Source organism: Channa argus, chromosome 6, assembly GCF_033026475.1.
Source record: "Channa argus isolate prfri chromosome 6, Channa argus male v1.0, whole genome shotgun sequence".
In the NCBI taxonomy this organism is placed as follows: domain Eukaryota; kingdom Metazoa; phylum Chordata; class Actinopteri; order Anabantiformes; family Channidae; genus Channa; species Channa argus.
Window position 1 is genome coordinate 19,967,085 of NC_090202.1, and position 19,405 is coordinate 19,986,489.

Below are 19,405 nucleotides of genomic sequence, written 5' to 3' on the forward strand. Positions count from 1 at the left end.
TTTTAGAGGGGCTGCCAGGAGAAAACCTCTTCTGTCTAAAAAGAACAAGAAAGCACAACATCAAAAAGCTGCATCTGAACAAACCACAAGACTTCTGAAAAAAAATTCCTGTGGACAGATAAAACCAAAGTGAAGTTGTTTGGCCCTAATGTCCATGACCCCGTTTGGCAAAAACCATACACAGCTTTTCAGCAGAAACCCCTCATACTCACTGTCAAGCACAGCAGGGGAAGGGGTGATGATTTGGGCTTGTTGTGCAGCCACAGGACCTGGGCATCATCTTGAGGCAAAAGCTGCAACAGTAAGATTTATATAGATTTTTTTATTTTCTTACACAAAACATAGAATTAAAAAAGCGGTAGTCACATTTGCACATGAGAGCAGTGAGATAGCAGTGGTAAAGGTTAAAAAGTTACTGTTCAATCAGGCACCATCATAACATGTCTTTCCCATGATTATTATTATCCCATGGTTTAAAAATTAAAAAAATGAGGAAAGTGACTTTCTGAAAGTCTTCCACCTTTAAAAAAACGTTGCTGTCCCACTTCTCTGAGTTTTTTTAAAGCAATATGTCAGACTGACTTTAGCTGACAGCGAGTAGGTGTGATGATTTGGTCCCTGGTGCCAACTCTTCTCTTTCTTTTTCACTCCCACAGAGATGAACCGTCATCACTACTCGTTGTATGTCCATAATTGCCGTCTGGTGTTTCTTCTGAGGAGAGACTTCACCCAAGTAGACACATTCAGACCGGCCGAGTTCCACTGGAAACTGGAGCAGGTGAGGTGTTGATGTTGGGACACATAGGGCAGACAGGGAAGCTTGTTTCCTCAGTGATCTCAGTTTATATAGTCAGCTCAGCTTTGTAGATCAGATTTTTAGCCAGGCTAAATGGGGATGAAGCATTTAGTCTGTATTAAACCTGGGATTTTTCTTCTTGGCTTAATCATGTCTGTATCTTGCACTAGTAATGGAAGACCCCTGGAAAGACTTGAGGTTGCTACTGCAGTGTAGTATTATGTTTACAGCCACTGTTTTTGTATGCAGAAAGTAATATGCATTTCTTTTTAATAGACATACTATAATTCCTAAAATCAGGAAAAAAAATTAACCTTAACTAACACAGAACTCTCCAGCTACTTAATAACTACTAACAGCGATTAAACCACAATTTTTTTGCTCTGAGAAAGGTATGTTTTTTCAGGTCCTAAAAAAGTCTTAAAAACATTAAATCTTAGCTTACAAAGTGAGTATAAACCATGCATGAGTACCATAAGATTCGATATTATTAGAGGAAAAACTTAATTTCTTTATACAAAGAAACTTTATTTATCACAGGCAAATTGCTTTCACTTGTTATAGCTGCAAAAAAAGAAGAGAACCACACCCAGAAATAGAACATCACCAACCCAAAAGCAAAAAAACCTATTCATCGACTAATAAGAACAAAAAAAATCTAAAGATGAATTAAATGCGGTTTACAATAAACAGCAGTGGTGCAGAACAGCAAATGAACAGTAATGTCAGAATGGCAAAATCATGAGTTTAATGAGGGGCAAATGTTGGATGTGAGGATGACACAATTATCAGTCATGATAAAGTGTGGTTATAATAAGTATAACAAGGAAAAAAAGATTGTCAACTTTTTAGTTCAGTTTCATTTCCTGTTTCCCTCCTCTTTTCATAAGAGTACTGAAGTACAGAAGTGTAAGGGTATTCTGCTCGGTCGCCACAGCAGAATGTTGTGAATGTTTTTTTCAACACCGGATGCCCGTCCTGTCACAACCCACCTATCTTTATCCGGGCTTGGGACCACCACTAAGGTTGCCCTTGGTGGATAGGCAGGGCCACACCTGGTGGGGTGGGATTCGAACCTGCGACCTTTTGCATCCGAACCCAATGCTCTACAACTGATCCACCAAATACCATACCATGTTCATAAACACAATATTTTTAAGAGATGCTTGAACAAAAAGGCAAAGCAGAGAGAGAAAAAATGTTTCTTCATGGATTTGTATGCATGTGTGGGTTTGTGAAACAGCGGCAGTTTGTTGATCAAGGATGCTGACCAAAAGTCAGATGCAGTAGGTCACATAGGTCACCACAGTGACAACATTAGCTTCAGGGGAGAGACACACAGCTGAGCCTGTACATCCAGATGCAGGACCCGAGGCTCATTTAATCAGACAGATCACTGGTCTTGATTTGGGGGAGAAAGTGGTTGTCCATCAGCCTCCTGATAGCACACAGTGTGTGTGTGTGCGGCATCGTCTGGAGGAATTTAGACAGAATCCCCACACAGTATCAGTCACTTTTCTCATCTAGCTCCTCGTTTTCCGTGTGGTTTATAAGGGGTTATGAGGGTTACTTTTCAAACATCATCAGCTTTCTGGAGATGAATCCACATTTATCACAAACCCCTCCACTTACTGTCACAAAGAGGATACTTCAGACAAATTCTTTTTTTTTTTTTTTCTCTGAAGAATATATGTGTTAAAGTGTTTTTTCTTTTACCAGCATACAGGACCATAGATGATGAAAGTGAGATCACTTCCTTGTTATTTTTTCAGGCAATTTTAGACATTTAAGCAACCTACTCTTACTTTTAAAAACCCGCCACTCTTACAAAAAAAAGTCTCATTTCTCAAAAGTCTGATTTTATCACACCTCAGCAATGTAAAAGGCCCATCCCTAGTTAACTGAATCATATAATTAATAAAATACTAACTATTTCAAGTAAGCAGTACATTTGGAGATCTTGGACTTGTGGGCTCAGCATTGAGTCTAAAATCCTGGATATGGCCTAGTTAGGTTGAATTATTATGTAATGTTTCCTTTAGCTTGTTTATATAATGTTGGTTTCCTCCTTTGCCTCCTTTAAAGTTTTAAATTAGGTGAGCACATTCAGGTGGAATTTTGATGTAATTTGGTGGCTAATTCCAAGTTGGAAGTGCTTAGTAATAGTCCTATCTATATTGATCTCAACTTAGTGAGTTTTTTCTCTTGTATTACCTGTAATAAAAGTTTCCAGGGACTACCACCGTGTGTTGTACTGGAACTACATACATCTTTGTAACAGGCTACACAATAGGTTTTAAATTGTGGTCTTTTCTGAGCCCTTTTTGAAGTTTCTTTTCTTTCTCACACCCTCTCTCCTAACTTCCTCCCTCTTATTATCAGTTGTCTCTGAAACCCTGGGGCATGAAAGGAAACTTTCATTAAGTTGCTATCTCCCCTCCTCTTGTCGCCACTTCCACCTCAATTGCTAATGTGTTTTCAACAAAATGAAACTCTGAATACCTCCAACCTAGAAACCACATAAGAATCTTCTCCTTTGCCTACATGGGTTTATCACAGAAGTCCAATTAATTTCTCATACAATGCAATCAGCCTTTGCGTGCTGCTGTATAATAACTGAAACAGGGAGAGGAGATAATTACAGATATTAGTTTTACCTGCTAAACAAGTGTATCTGTAGTAGTTTGAGGCACCTTGGCTTTTTGTGCATAGGTCTATTGTGTTGATTGTGATTTCGTGTTTTAAGCTTTGCTGTCTGTGCTGGGTACATTGTTGAGAGAGAAGGCCTGAGGTTTTTATTGACATTATGGAAGAGCTTTGCATTGAGCTTGAGTAAAGAAGGAGACTGTCAATCTTTAATTTTTATTTTTTATTTTTTTCTGGATGAGCCAGTGCTGAAAAGGACCCTGCACGTGTTAGAACTATGCAGAAAATTGAATTGGGTGCGCCCTGTCTAAAAAATAGCCTTAGGCACACGCAGGTGTCCAAGACATTTTCCAGCTGAAAGAGTGACTCACACACCCAGGCTCAGGCTTTAGTTTTTTAACAGCCAAGGAGAATCTATTATTCTGTTGATCCAGAAAAATAAAACTCATTTAAGTTTAGTTGTATCTTTTAAAACAACTTATTTTTCAAAACATGGTTAGTGAAGTTGCTGGCTGATAGCATCTTTACAGACTTGAGTTTTCATGTTTTATTTAGGATGTATGTCAGACAGCTTGTTGGCTCTTAGGAAATGACTGGAAATTATTTTACTTGATGTTTTCAACAGTGCATTTAATACCACATGTTTCAGTTTTATTTTAAACCAGAGCTCAAACATTTTCAACTTCCTGGGAACATAACGCCTTTGCTGTGGACTAAGACTTACATCCATCTTTATATAGAAATACTGAAAATGTAACTTTAAATTTAAATAAATTGCTCACTTGCAGAAAGTAGGTACTACAGAGGTACTAGCTGGCTTGCTAATCTAAAACTAAAATTGCTAACCTCTGGTTCAATTTCTGTGTTTACTTTTGGGAGATCAGTGTTTAGAATTATTTATCTAAATGTATAAAGTGCAATTTAATGTGAGCCAGAACCAGAAAGACTACATCTTGGCTATGAGACACTAGTTGTTTGTAGATAACGAAAATACTTCATGAAGATTAGTCCCAAGTGTAAAAGACTGGAAGTTTCTTTTATTTTCAGGTAAAGTAAATCAGCCTTTTTCTCTGTGAAGACACTCAGATATGTGCAGACTGATTTTATACTTTCAGTTTTGCCAAACGCCTAAATGGCAAGTGAATGACCATTTCTTGTCATGTTCCCAATATTGAGCCTCTTTTCTGTGGATCATAAAATGCTGGTGTGCTTCATGTTTGCCCCAATAGAATCATGAAATACAGAATTTCAGTTTGAGGCTAGCAGATTTTAGATGTCAGTGATGTTTCATTGCTTCCCACTTTCCACAGAGCTTGATAATGTGTCCCATGCAGAGAGATCAATGGAAGTGCTCTGTGTACAGCTGGAACAAAGCATGTATTGTGTCCTCATCTGACAGGGCAGAGGGACTTTGACGAGAGGAGAAAATCAATGCGAAGTCACCTCGAGCATTTTAGCAGCAGAAAGTGGGAGAAAAAAACAACTGGGATAATTGAGGTCTAAATGATGTTTCCACCAGGAATCTAAATTGAATGTGGAAGTGACATCATTACCTTTGGCTACCCCATTGAAAATATGTATTTTTCCAGCAAAGCAATCAAGCAAACGCTCAGGGGGGTTAAATTCTGAAATCCTGATTTCACAGGTGGACAGCAGTGAAAATACGAAATTCAATCAGTGACCATCCATATAGTTTAGAGCGAGTGAAGGGACCTGGACCCACTGTATCAGATAGAGTTCCATTTAGAAATGTTTATGCACTCCAAACTTAACACATTTATTTGCTGAAATACTCATAGAGGACACAAACCCCCAGAGTCTGAGACCTATAAAAACATTGTCAATTCTGTTTAAGGTGTAGTGTTAGGAAATTGGTAATGTTAAAACATTTATTTCCTTTTGGTTACTCATTTACTTTAAAAGCATTCCATTTCTAAAAAAACGAGTAGCTCTTATTGTGAAGCAGCCATGGGCAGTGTAATCTCTTGTCACTGACATTTGTGGCTGTAGATGACAACATGGCTCCTGATTGACACTATAGGCTCTCTAACGCTTGGGGGTTCAGTCTTCAAACTCACTGCTAAATGGCACTAAATATTACACACTATTCTTTTAATAATTATTTCACTTGTAAAACCCCTTTTCTTCACTAAGGATTATTTACTGTAGGTCAGTTACTTAAAAGGACGTAAATATGTATGCAAACATGTTTCTGTTATGTACTTTTAATTACCTTAGACTAATTTGTAGACCTCTGTTTTCACTTTGAAAGAATATTTTTCCTTTTTGTTTCCTTTTTGATTGTCATTTCGAGGGCAGCATATTTTGTTGTTGTCATTTTATCTAAAGCTAAAATAAATTGACAATTACTCAGTTTGTCAAACATTTTTCTAAACAAAAATTAAACTGGCGACGGGGTTAATATTTTTACAGGCACTGTATGTTGAACAATGAGATGAGGTCATCTTTGTTTAATTACTGGAAGTTAATCAGCCCTGTGAGAGATGTTGCACAAAGTAATGGTTGTAAATGCCAATGTTTTTTGTACTACTTTAACTTGGTTTAACTATTTTTAAATAGCAAAAAAAAAAAAACTATTGTTGTATCCTTTGCTTTCGGTTCACCTTGTGGCCATCAGTTTGGAGTTAGTTAAATGTAATACAAGGTAGATACAAATGCCACCCAAGTTTTATAGGTGAACTAGGGATTTTAAAATGAATGACCTACAAAACATCCAGAAACTAACATAAGTATGTTTTTACCATCTGAAATGTGAGTAAAAAAGATTCAATTGTTCCCATTTCAATGTTTTCCAGTATGAAAAACTACATGAAATGAAATGTAAATTATTTGAATCATGGCCTGTAGCACCAGCATGTGAAAATAGTTTCTAAAAGCTTTTTAAACCAATTTAAGCACTCTTGTCTGTCACAATTGATTTATATGCTCCCTTACCCAATGTCATGTGTGGGTGTAAATCTAACAAGAAAACTTCAAAGTGTGCTCTCAAATTCAGTGTGCACATGAACAATGCCAAAATGTAATCTTAGTTGTGACAATAAAAGATGGAGACTGGGTTTTTGTTTTGTTTTGTTTTGGGGTTTTTTTGGGGGGGGCACTTGGAAAGTGCCCAAAACTGATCCAGAATTATTGTCAAAACAAACATCTCCCGAGCACAATCTGAAAAACGCTGAGCATCTGGCATTTTCAAATTGCTGATGTGCTGCTATAGACTACTGTCATCAGAAACTACTTGTTAGTGAACTACAGGGTGTTTTGGGACCATAGTAGCTGATGAGGATATGGAATTACGTTGTCTTCATTATGAAGTCAGGAAAAATGGTGTTGTTTGCAAGACCATGGTGGAGTTCTGCCCAACATCTATTTCTTTAAGAGGAATAGTAAAATCTGAAGTAACACACTGGCCGACTCTCAGGTTCCAACCTCTCCAGATGGCATCAAATTGATGTGCAGAAGACACTGGTGCAAATTTGACCCACTAATATGCCATTTTACAGGACAAGAAGAATGGCATTAAATATTTTTTCTAAATGTTTGCCTTTGAGAAGAGTCCGTGTGTGTGACTGGGTATGTGTGTAATCCGTGTCCTTTTTTTTTTTATCATAAATTTGACAGCTGTCGAATGCATTTACATTGCATTTTACATTGATACTAACTGTATCTTAGACAATTGAAAGAATTCCCAAAAAGCCCAATGGAAACATTCAGGCAGTCTGTCTGTGTTTTACCTGATCTGTTTTCCTTTTTTACCCTCTTCCTGTAACACACACTCACACACATCATTTCTCTCCTCATGGGAAGGGTCATGTTGAATGATAGATGACTCCTACTAAAGAGCCTGCTAAATTTAGAGCTCTGCTGCAGCCGTTGGCTCCAAACAGCATGCTGGGCACACACACACACTAAATAGAAGGATTTTGAAGCATTGTCCTTATTGTTTGTTTTGTTTTTTAACCGTGATTGTTGTTTCATCACTACACCTGCCCACATGCATGCTCACACAATTTTACACTTCCTAGATTTTTTTTGAGGCGTGTATGTCTAGAGACACCAGCTAGCTATGGGTCAGCTCTAAGAGCTCACTGCTTACACAGCTTAAAGCTAAAATTTCACGCTTGTAACCACAAAGACTGTGACCAGTGTACAACAGCACCTAAGGAGTGAGGAAGACAGCAGCCTTTGTACATAATGGTGCATGGCACTCTGCCGCTAAACTTAAATCAAGTGGAGCAGACACTTATTCTGTGTCATAATCCCTCTGAAATACAATTTTTATTACAGTGCCCATGTCTTCTCACTTACCCATAAGGATAGTGATTGTTTGGGATTTTTACAAAACTGAACAAGTTTTAGAAGTAAGTTAAAGAAAATTGTGCATCAAATATATCCAAAGGCTTTGCCATAGGCTAAGTAATTGGCCTATGCCACTGTGAGCTAATAGATGTTGAACAGCAATTACTTTTTTAAAATTACTGCAAGGCAGAAAAGAAACCAGAGATCTGTGGAGATGGTCTGTGTGACCACTGAACTAACTGAGGTAAACAGATCAAATGGACCAATCATAAATGTGTAATGAAGATAACATTACAAAAAATACTCCAAGAAGAACAATTACACAAAAACTTACTTTGTTCCAGTAACAAATGTAAATGTAACTTGTTACTTCTACCCCAGATCTAACCCATACAGGACATATTCATATTAAAACGGAGGGTTCACTTTGAATAAAAGAGTAAGGTTTTGTGGATTATTTAATATTGATTTGGAGCCATGCAAATGACATTGTTTGTATTCAAGAGGAGGATCTTATTGACAGCAGGAATCAATAATCACAGAAAGATGAAAGAATAAAGGACAGGGCAAATAATGGAATGAAAGACGGGATTGACAGTTTAGGTGAAAGAGAGAAACCACTCAGGGGACAGGGATTGAAAGAGAAAAATAGGTGAAGAGATGGAAGATGAGGATGAAGGCACCAAAAGAAATAACTGACGTCTTTCCACTGGGACAGACATGCAAATTTATTCCATATTAGAGGGGGGTCACTGGAAGAAATAAACAGTTGACACAATTTGTCTTCTGTATTTGTTAGGCAGTACACACATAGAGGAGCAATAAACTATACGCTGCCATAATAATATGCAAACTAATAATTTAGTAAGTGTAACTGGAGCAGTAATTTTTGCCATTGCAATTCTCTCAGTATCATATCACTCGTTTATCACGGACATTATCTTATCATATTGTGCCGACGTGTCTTTCAACCTCGACTGTCACAGTCTGCCTCTCAAATGAAATCATCCTTTATTACAAACACACTTTCCAAAACCCAGTTTCATGCAGTTTTCCATCATTTTTATTTTGTTCACATCTCATCCTGCCTGGATAATATTGCCTTCCGCTTTATGAGAGTAGGAAGTACGATAGGTCCTAGATAGGCGATGGAAACCATGCTAGAGAGGCCACTAAATGACAGGGTGGAGGAGCAATGGCTTTTATTACCTTGCTGATGCTGACCGTGTGTGTGTGTGTGTGTGTGTGTGTGTGTGTTCACACTGTAGTGTATTTGCGCACAACAGAGCTCTGTGATGTGCCGATAGGCATAAAGGTTTGGTGTGTGTTTTGAGAAAAGATGAAAACAAGGCTCAATCCACTTGTGATAAGTCTAAAATGAGCAGTGGAGAAAGTCAGTCAACTTCAAGTAGTAATTACATGCAAATTATATGCAGCAAAGTCCTAAAAATGATTACTTTCATTTGATGTCTATAGGAAACAGTTTCCATACAAAGAAGACAAAATGAAACTGAAATGTTTAGAAAATATAAAAGACATACCGTTCAGGATTATTCCAAAACGAGCATGTTAATTGTAAAATTTAGTTGTAAAATTTTAATGCGTAAAAGGAAAAGTTCAGACACAACTGTTAGATGTGCCTTAACCTTCGAGCAAACAAACACAAATTACAGATTTCAGTTTTTAGTGAATTTTAAAAAGGTGCCATCTTTTTTTGGAAAAAGAGTTTGTAACCAAAATACTTTCTAATAAAATCTGACTGCTGATTTTAACCTGGGATTTTATTAACAGTGCAGGAGTTCAGTCATTATGGAGGCAAATGAATAACTGATGGATATGTGTCACAGACAAAGCAAAGTAATTCTGAATGTGGAAATTCAGTGTGAGTGTTTGTGTGTGTGTATGTGGGTAATGATAAAAAGATTTGTGTGCAGTAGAATTTTATATATTATTGTGTCACTGAGTAGTGTGTAGGTCTTTTGTGTGTAGTTTGTGTACAGCAGCCCCCCTGCACTGTGCAGCAGTTGTGCTCTTTTCATGCCCTCAGTATGTGCGTAGGTGTTTGTGTGTGAGATTCTGAGAAACCGCCGACCTATGATATCACTTTGTGGTAAAAGGGAGCACAAAAGCCAAATAAAAGAAAATAACAGTGCAGTAAAAGCTACTGTTATGTACCATTCATCATATTAATCTCGACAAAGTGGGTTCGCTGAATCCCCTCTTCTTCCAGTGAATATGTCCCTTTACCCTTCGCCCTTTCCTCCCTCTTACTTTCTTAGGTTTTTTTCCACCAATTTGTCTTACTTTCTGGCCAAATAACACTCTCCAAACTCTCCTGCTGCACCTTCTGCCTACCCAAATAGTTTTTTAAAAGGAAAGCGTATGTGCAGTGCAGCTCTTGACTCCGACTGGCTAAAGCACTTCCTGGATGGAGGGTGGCTGTCAGAATCTGCTGTGAAGATTTATTGCGCACATCCCACCCTGACCTTAAGTGTGGTAATAGATAAGGATGAGAAAGGGAGATGAATGGAAAAAGATATAGTGAAGGAGAGGTGGAGAGAGCCTGGTAGAGAGCTGGTAAATTTGGCGTAGGAGTATCGGAGGTGCACATGTTGTCAGGGTTTAGGTAATCAAGAGGAGGCGTGTGATGGATATAGTGAGTCAGTAGGCGAACTCACAAGATGATTCTCCCCATTCTGTCTCCTTCCACTGCCCTGCTAAAGGGCTGTGGCAACTTTCACTACTGTGGGTTTGTACTCATCGTTTAAACCAATATGATAGTGTTTTACTCTTTGTTGTTGTACTTTGCTGAAGTGGCTGATGTTTAACACTCTCTTATCTCTCTTCGCCCCTGTTACCCGACTCTTCTCCCTCCCCCAGATGTCCAGGTTCCCTCAATGTCACTGCGACATCTCCTGCTGCATTTATGTAGCACATACAATTATGCAGCAGCCACCAAACACTGTGGCTCCAGGAAATAGTGACTCATTGTGCCTGATGCAACAACCAAAGCATTAATAATAAATCCAGGGCCTACAAGATCAGCACTTTTCCCACCCACATACTAAGATGCTTGCACTTGCTGCTGCCCACCACCAACCCACAAAGGAAGTAACTTAAAGCAGGTGCAGTAGCTGCCCTTAACAGTATTTAGGCCTACAAAAAGTGTATAAAAACAACATGCATGCTTTTTATTTTGATCGTCCATGTCCCGTACTTTCTTGAATACATCCAAAACAAAATAGCCATTTTAAACACTTTTCCCACAGTCATTCTGCAAGGTGGTGACAATGCTTCACAACTCCCACGCACGTTCTGTACACGCACCTGCAACACTTAGCTTCATCATGCAGCTACACAGGGAGTCAAAGACCTTTTTCTGGTCTTTCTTCTAACTAATTGGAATTTCCATTGTTGGGGAACTGAACACGGCAAGCCATGTTGTGTTACACTGTACTTCATGGTACATCTGTTACCTTGACTTGTTGGAGTTGTGCTAGTCACAAACCACTGCAAGAGCTTGTTACTTACTGCTCTTTTCAGCTCACTTTTTCTAGCTGTACTACTCCTCCCTGCAGTATTTAAAAGTGCAGATATGTCCAGATCAGGCTGACTGAAGTTCTACGATCTTGATGTGTTAAACTGATGTGACGCAGGACTTCTTACTGTTGGAAGAAGTAGCCCTGCCTTTCATGTCCATTGTTTAATCAAAACATTGCATTGACTTTGATTGTTTTGCCCTAAATGCAACCTCTATGTGTGATTACTTTGAATACACTCTCCAGATTATCAGCCTTCACAGGCCTGGCTTTATCTACATACACATTTCAGTTAAAACCCTGCACTTACTGTACAACCAGCCGCAGGTTAAACTTTTAGTGCACACCTGTTTGGCCCTATTTCAAAGCTCCAACTCAGAGATCAGAAGTCTGATTTGATTTTGAGGCACTGTAGCAACAGACCTAAATGTTGCAGTAGGTTTGCATCTTTTCACTCCACACAGGGACACATTGCAAATGAGGAGGTGATACTGTATGGACAGAAAAAACGTTTGTCTCATATTCAGTCACACATGTTTACACAGTTTTATCCTTACTATCAGCCTCTAATACATAAATATAACCCCTCCGTTCACAAATCCAGCCACAATTCGGATCAAAAAATACCCAATATAGGAACTGTCTGTTTACCACCTGTCCAATTATATCAGTACCTATGCACAAACTCTAAACACTGATACAGTGCTAATTCACAGTTGAAGCTACAGCAAAGCTAGATTTTGTGCAGATGCACAGATGCAGTGGTGAAATATGGTAATCCGCATTTCTGTAACTCAATAGTCTCTCTGTGCCAACAGACCCAAAGCAAAATACTTTGGGGATCCTTGGATCACCAAAAAATCTTATTTGGGCCAAATTGTTCTCAAAAGTAGCACTAACAAATTTTGAAGAGACATTTTTTCAGACAACCAGAAAACTAAAGGAAAAAAACTGTGTACGTGCTAACACTGGTGTGGGGATTATTTTGACCAAAACACCAGTTAAAAGTGAAATAACTATTTTTTGAATACATTTATGTTTTCAGTATTACATTTTCCCCATTCTTTATTTCTCAAATGTAGCATTAAACAGTTGTGTCCTTATCTGTTTTGTATATAAACCTGGTTTCAGCCCAATAAAGAGCACAAGTCTATTTCAAATTACATTATAATTATTATTTACCTTATTGTGGCACTGTAAATTCTCACAGACAGAATAAAAATAGCTATGTTTGGGTAGAAAACAGATGTGCATCACAGTGGGTAAAAAGTTCAACCCTTCCGGTCTCCAGTCCCCAGATTGTGTGGCTTCATTTTCACATTTTTGACGTTGATTTGTGGAAAGTCACTGATCAGTGTAAAGGTTATCTGGATGAGCAGCACGGAAATCAGTATCCAAAAAACAAATGTACTGCACAGGTTTGATGACCACCTACAGTAGAACATTGCATACTGTACACATGAATCTGTATGAATATTACACCACAGATCCACTCGAAACACTCATCAATGTGATCAGTGTCACTCCAATGAGCATGCAGCCTAAAAACCCATTAAATATTATTGTGTGTGTGTGTGTGTGTGTGTGTGTGTACGCACGTATATGTGCCTGTGGCCCATTATTGGCTTGTGAAGAGGTCATTTGGCTGTTGACTCCTAGTCTCTGCCGGGAGCGGCTGTATAATTGCTACCCTAATTAGTCACTTTTGCCAGCCGGTAATTCATAGTCACCTTCAAGTAGTTCACACACATATACATAAACAGGACATCCTCTACACACAGACACATACACAAACCAGAAACAGTTTCCACTATCGCTCACTTTTAATTGTTTCTTCTATTTTTGTAATTATAGGTTCTCAGACACCCAATTCTGGATACTTACAATTGACATGATGATGGTTTCCATGTTGACACAGAGCCGATGATGATTTATGGCAATTATGTGTTAGCAAACAGCTCTTCTGCTAATGAATCTGGAGGCCTAGTTTTTCTGAGGTTAGACAAATGGGCCTGCATAAGAGCTGTTGCTTTAATGATATTCACATTCATTGAGCTGTCAGACAACAATTTGTAACACAATGTCTGAGTTTTATGTACTTTGTACAATCACATGTTAGCGTATGCCTGTCTGCAGCTGTTACAAAAATCTTTGAATGTTTGCATATGTTTTTCTAAATGTGGCCCTGCTTTCTACTAATGGACTAAGGGATGTCCCATTCCCTATGGACTCTAGTACAGCTCTGTAGTAATAGCTATGTGTTTATGGTCCTGTTATTACTGTTTGTACACACAGTTGTTGATATCCACAGTATATTTCCATCGTTGCTTTCTTGCTGAGTTTGGTATGGTTTCCACCACTCACATCAATATGGTAAAAATAAAGCATGAGCCAGTAGTGTGTTACCAAGTGTGTTGCCAAAACTTTAGAACCACCTCTTCTGAGAATCCACTAACCACTTGGACCTCAATAATAAACTAGAGTAGAATTATCACCTCTTGGACAGTTTCAACCTAAAAACTGAGAAGGTAAACCATTGCAAAAGTAGAACGCATGGCAGAGCTGCTGTATTGGATTAGTGGCCAGTGAGAGTATATATCATATTGTTTGGGGCTAAATAAACTAGAAGGCCTACAGAAAACTTTTAATATAACAGGAACATCTTACATCTCCAAACAGCACCTGCTTTGACTAATTCAGCAGGACTATTAAACTTCTTTTTCCTTTTTTTTTTCTTTTGCATTAAATTGTGCATAGTTCTACTGCTTTTACATATAAAAGCATTATTGCACTGAACCTCGACAAAGATTTTGTCTCCTTTGCCATAAAGTGATCACATCCAGGTTCATTTAGTACCTTATCTACCAGTTCTCCCAACTGATCCAATTCCTTCTCACCTCTGCTTTCACTTTGCCTCAGTAGTAAGTTTTCCATTCCTTCCCTGGCTCCGCCTACCAACCTCTCCATAAAGTCACCTTGTTTCCAATGCTCATCAATCTTTGTTGTGGATCCTTCCTCGTGGAGGCCCTATGGACTTTTTCCCCTCTCAGCACCCTCCCTTCACTTCTTTTACCTCCTCTACTTTACCGCTTTCTCCTAATTCCTGTTCCAATGTCCACAATGAAAATTAAAAACAACCTCATGTTTGTTTGTGCCATTGCTGCCTTTGTCTGGTCATTCAGACATGACTAACCATTTCTTTAGGGACACCTGTACAATGTGATGCAGCAACCCATCCATCCATCTATTATCTTAACCGCTTACGCTGTCCAGGGTTGAGCCTACACCAGCTGTCATTGGGCGAGAGGCACAGTACACCCTGGATAGATCTATCTCAGTGGGAAATACACAGAGAGAAAACCATTCAATAACATTTACACCTACAAGTGAGAGGCCGGTGGATGTGACATAGGGACCCTGTAACTGTATCGCGGCAGCACTAACCAGTCCTTGACTGTGCTGCCCTGATGAAACAACCGTATAAAATTATATTTTTGTAAAACCTAAAATATTTAAATTTAGTACTGTAGTTACATGTATTGTGATAAAACCAGTGATCACCACTCAAACTAACTGTCAATATTTCACAGTTGACCAGTGATGTCATGGAAGCAAAGAGGTTTTCTTATAAATCCTTCAAACTAATAAAATGTTAACTGATTTCTTATAATGTAAAGGTTTTTGCTATTTTGTGTCAGAACAGAGCATTTTAGGAATATGTCCGAATGGTTGCCTGGGTATTGAGAGTCTCTCTCCCTCCTACAGTGCTCACAGTCTATATCCTCCATTTCTAATATTGGTCACAGTTTTCTGGCATTGACAAATGACTGTCAATTGTGAGGGTGCCTCAAGCATTACCAGTTGACTTAGTGACGCATAATGAAAGTTTACAAACCTGAATGAAAAACATTAACTTTGATATATTTTAAAATCATAACAATGAAATACACCTTATTTGCATCGTTACTTAAGGAGGGATGAGGATATTCATACTAGATCAACATCATATTGTAAACATGATGCTAGAAAAAGCTTTTAAAGTGCTACCAGGAAGAATTTTAACCTTTAGAAAAAACTACGGTATATTAATTTTTTGAAGCAAGCTAAGCTGCCTTTTAATTTAGCATACATATATGAGAATGGTCTTAGAATTCTCAGCATACTATTTCTGTGACAATATATTGCTCTCTTTCTTTCTTTTTCTTACTTATTTTTTGTTAGTAAAGATGGTGTAGCAAATAATAAAGCCATCCTAATATTTCCTTCCTCTCTCACTTTCTCTAACAGCTTTTTTTTAAACACTCCTCCTCTCTTTTCCACCTCTTTCATTTATCTCTGCCCTACCTCCTTCCCTCGCTGTCATCTTTTTGCCCCTGCCCCCTTCAGATCTTAAATCACATCCTCTCTTTTCATCCTCTATCTCGTTCCTTCATCTCTTGTTTGAAATTAGAAGGGTGGGCTGGGTGACAGATCCCTTAAACACTTTCAACTCAGAAGGACTTAAGGCAACAAATCTCGCATACAGGTTCTGATGGAGAAACCGGCAAAGAAGAAAAGAAGAGCCAATAAACTGGAGAGAGAGAAAGAGAGCAACATAGAGAGGGGCAGATAGCAGTTTTATTTTCTAGCAGCGAGTGCCCCAAGAGATGATAAAGGATCTTTGATCTGTGATGTTTCTGTTCTCTACCTCCTTCACTCTCTTTCTTTTCTTTGTCCTCTGGTTGTTTCACGTCCTCCCTCTCCTTTGTTTGTGCTTATTTATTTCATTCATTCCTTCCCTTTGTCAATTTGCATCAGGCAGAGATACAGGAAAGTAGAGGCATCGGGAATTACAAAACTTTTTTGCTTGGCTTTCATAAGCAAGGCGAACCAGAGCTGTTCTCCTAAACTTTAACTCTGACTTTGAAGTTTTCGAAGTTGACACTTAATTGTGCCAGAATGAAGTCTGTGCATTCATGTAAGTCTGACTCCTGGTGGGTGGGTGTTATTACAAGTGGTGTATCCTTGCAGAATCACTTTCTCAGTCTTTCTCACACAACACACACATACACCCATATATAATTATACACACACTTGCAGTGTCCTGTGGCTTTATTCAGTGGTGTTGAGCTTTGAGCTTGCGTTAAAGTGGAGGGTCCTTTGAATTATTTCCAGTGCTGAGGTTTTTGTAACAGAAACTCATTTCACCCCTCTACACACATGCTGTGTCCAGCTGGCATCTTCCCATGCATAGCAGTGCACCTGTTCTTTCAAGCTTTAATCACTTTTTTTAATAAAATGTCCAACTTTTGTGGGATCTCCTCTGACTGAACAATAAAGCATTTCTTTATATTGTAAAAGGTAAAGTTCTCCTTCAAATTTAAAGCTTCCCTTAATTATCCAAGCTAAGTTCTTCATAATGTTTGGGATTTGTTTCCATGCCAAGCTTGGAGTGAAACAGCTGCCAGTAACTGTGTGACAACGTGTGCTGCAAAGCTACAGTATTGTGTAATTTCCTTGTATAAATGAATGTATTTACGTAATTATTGAGCACAATAATGGCCAACAGAATGTTATACTGTTGTTAACAACAATGTTATTGGATTATGAAAGTGTGAAATGGCCACACATTACATTATAGCCTGTTAATCTCATTCTTACTGCTTTAACAAAACACATTTATAATGAAGCAGTTGCTTATTTGTCATTAAAGGTTTGCCATGAATGATCTACCTACATTTATGTTATATTATTACATTACTTTATTACAGTTTTTCTTTGCAAGTGAAAATAGACACGTCTCATTGATGTGCATTTGAGAACAGTACCCAATGCCCTAATGGTAACCCCCTTCTTTCTGCAGCCGTATTTTCTCCCCCTGATATTTAAGTATCAGAATGATGATGTAAATTGCAGGCTGTATTAAAAATTGTTACTAGATTTCCAGTAATATAAAATTAGATTGAAGCATCTATGAGTGAGTGCTTAATAGCCACGACAGAAGCCCTATGAGGCTGTAAACACATTACACTAAAACAAAACAGTATTGCTGCCAGACATACAGAAAACTATTTGTGTAATATGGATACAGTATGTTTTTCCGCCTCTAGTGTGACAATGAAATTCAATTTAGGAAGGGTGAAGACCCACCTGACACCAAAACACTGTGCAGCAGTATATAAAGAATTCACATTTTACAACTCTGGAAAGTTATCAGTGGCAATCTTCCAATGATTTTATTCTCCACTCTGACAATCTTGAGGTAAACAAGTAGCATGTTCACATTTCAAGTTAATCAGCTAGAGATGTTCGCTTGTACAAATTAGATTTAACAGGACAGTTCTTCTGATTGATGACACACTGCCTTGTAGCAAAAAAATTAGCCAAATTAACACGTTGTTTTGCCAGAGACCTCTGCATCAGCCTCCCTGCCAATGCACTGGCCTTATTGAACTGAGTAAAGGAGACGCATTTCCTCACACTGTGCTGTTTTCTGTCTAAACACAACCTAAGGCTACTGCCAGCCCCAACTGCTAATGGTTTTTGCAAGATGACATTGTGACAAGAAATCTTGCAACAATCTCATTACCACTCTTACTTTGTCAAGGGCTCATTGATTTTACGTTAGCAAAGTAACTCAGCTCTTAGCCTAAAGTGATACTCCAAACGTATCCTGCTTGTATCAAGTACTGTACACCCTGTAAGCTTGAAAGGTGGCCATTTAAAGTTAGTTTTTTCTATAGAAATACATCATCAATTTATACCAAATATAATAATCATTATGTTTTATGGTGAAATAATGTCATCTATGTAAAATTCTCAAACCACTCATAGCTCTGTTTCACTCAAGGGGGTATTTTTATTTGATTGTTTTGAAATGTTGCAGCCATACAATGTAGCTCAAGTGGCTTGTTATAGTATACATATTTATGCAGATGTGCTACTGTACATCTTTAAAAGTGCCACAGGACCTTTAGTGTTTGCAGCCACTGTGCAGTAACAATTAGTTGGGCTTTAGGTAAAGAGTTTCATTGACATATGTTGATTGGTTGTTGGTTTAGATGCATTTTAGGCTTTACAAGTTATAAAAGCTTTTTCTTTCTAACTAACTGTTTGAGAATTTTTTAACAACATAATGCACCACTGAGCTTTATTAAAAATATTGTCATCCAAATTGTCTTTTCCTCTTCACCTTCTCTGTTTTCCAAAGTAGTATTGACGTGTTTGACTACATTATTTACTCCCACTTCTACCCCTGAGAGGGATCTCCAACTTACACCCCGATCCGGCAGAGGCAGCCTCCTCTTGGGTCTGAGCACTGCGTCGTCTCCCCTTTGAAGCCTGCGCGAGGAAGTCACCCATTAGGCACTCAGATCCCATATGGGCCCGAGTGCTCTTTGAAATACTGAACAGCAAAAACATGATAGGAATGATAGAAGCATGGGAGGGAAACTCCTGCTTGTGTAAATGTCAGAGTGCGCGTGTGTGTGTGTGGGTAATGTGATGTAACCAGATTGTAAAGAGCATGAGACAACGCATATATAGATTCAATATTCATAATTAAAATCATGATACAAAATGCCTAGAAATTGCAGGTGTAGAGCCATTTTTTGTTTGTACATCCTTACACCCTAACTGTTGACTCAAAATCAATCCTTTCAGCATCAGTTTCATCTGCAGCACCATCAAACCCACAATAAGATTATCCCCCTATTGATTCTAAGCGCCAGCGCAGCACATTGCCATGCTGCATATTTGTGAAGCAGCTGTGCAGCATGATCAGCAATAGGCCAGATGTTGTATCTTGCACCTCAGTAACAGTGAAAATGAACCGAATTGATTAGACGCCCCATCTGCTGCACAAGCCCAGTGTTAATAAGCAGGCTGCAGAGCACTCTTCATTAGAGAGAGGTTACCCAAGGCTAAGTGTTCAAAGGCTTTCCCAGGTTATATCAGAGGAGCTGAGAGGAGGAGGTGAAGCATGGGCATGCTGAGTGTTAGCACTACTCAGGTAAAGCATTGCCTAAAGCAGAGAAATGGAAGGGAGAGACAAATATACTTAGACACACACAGACTGGCACGAGTGGGCTTCTGCAATTAATTAAAATGCACAGCAAAGCAGGCGAACATG

The 19,405-nt window shown here is 38.5% G+C and overlaps 1 protein-coding gene across 1 annotated transcript in view; it reads left to right on the forward strand.

Moving 5' to 3' along the window:
* The window catches only part of LOC137129022 (calsyntenin-2-like), a 203,302-nt gene that overhangs the window by 158,334 nt on the left and 25,563 nt on the right, over nucleotides 1-19,405 (forward strand). The window contains exon 8 of the mRNA XM_067507802.1: nucleotides 657-778. Coding sequence (XP_067363903.1) covers nucleotides 657-778 — 122 coding nt within the window. The remainder of the gene's footprint in view (nucleotides 1-656; nucleotides 779-19,405) is intronic.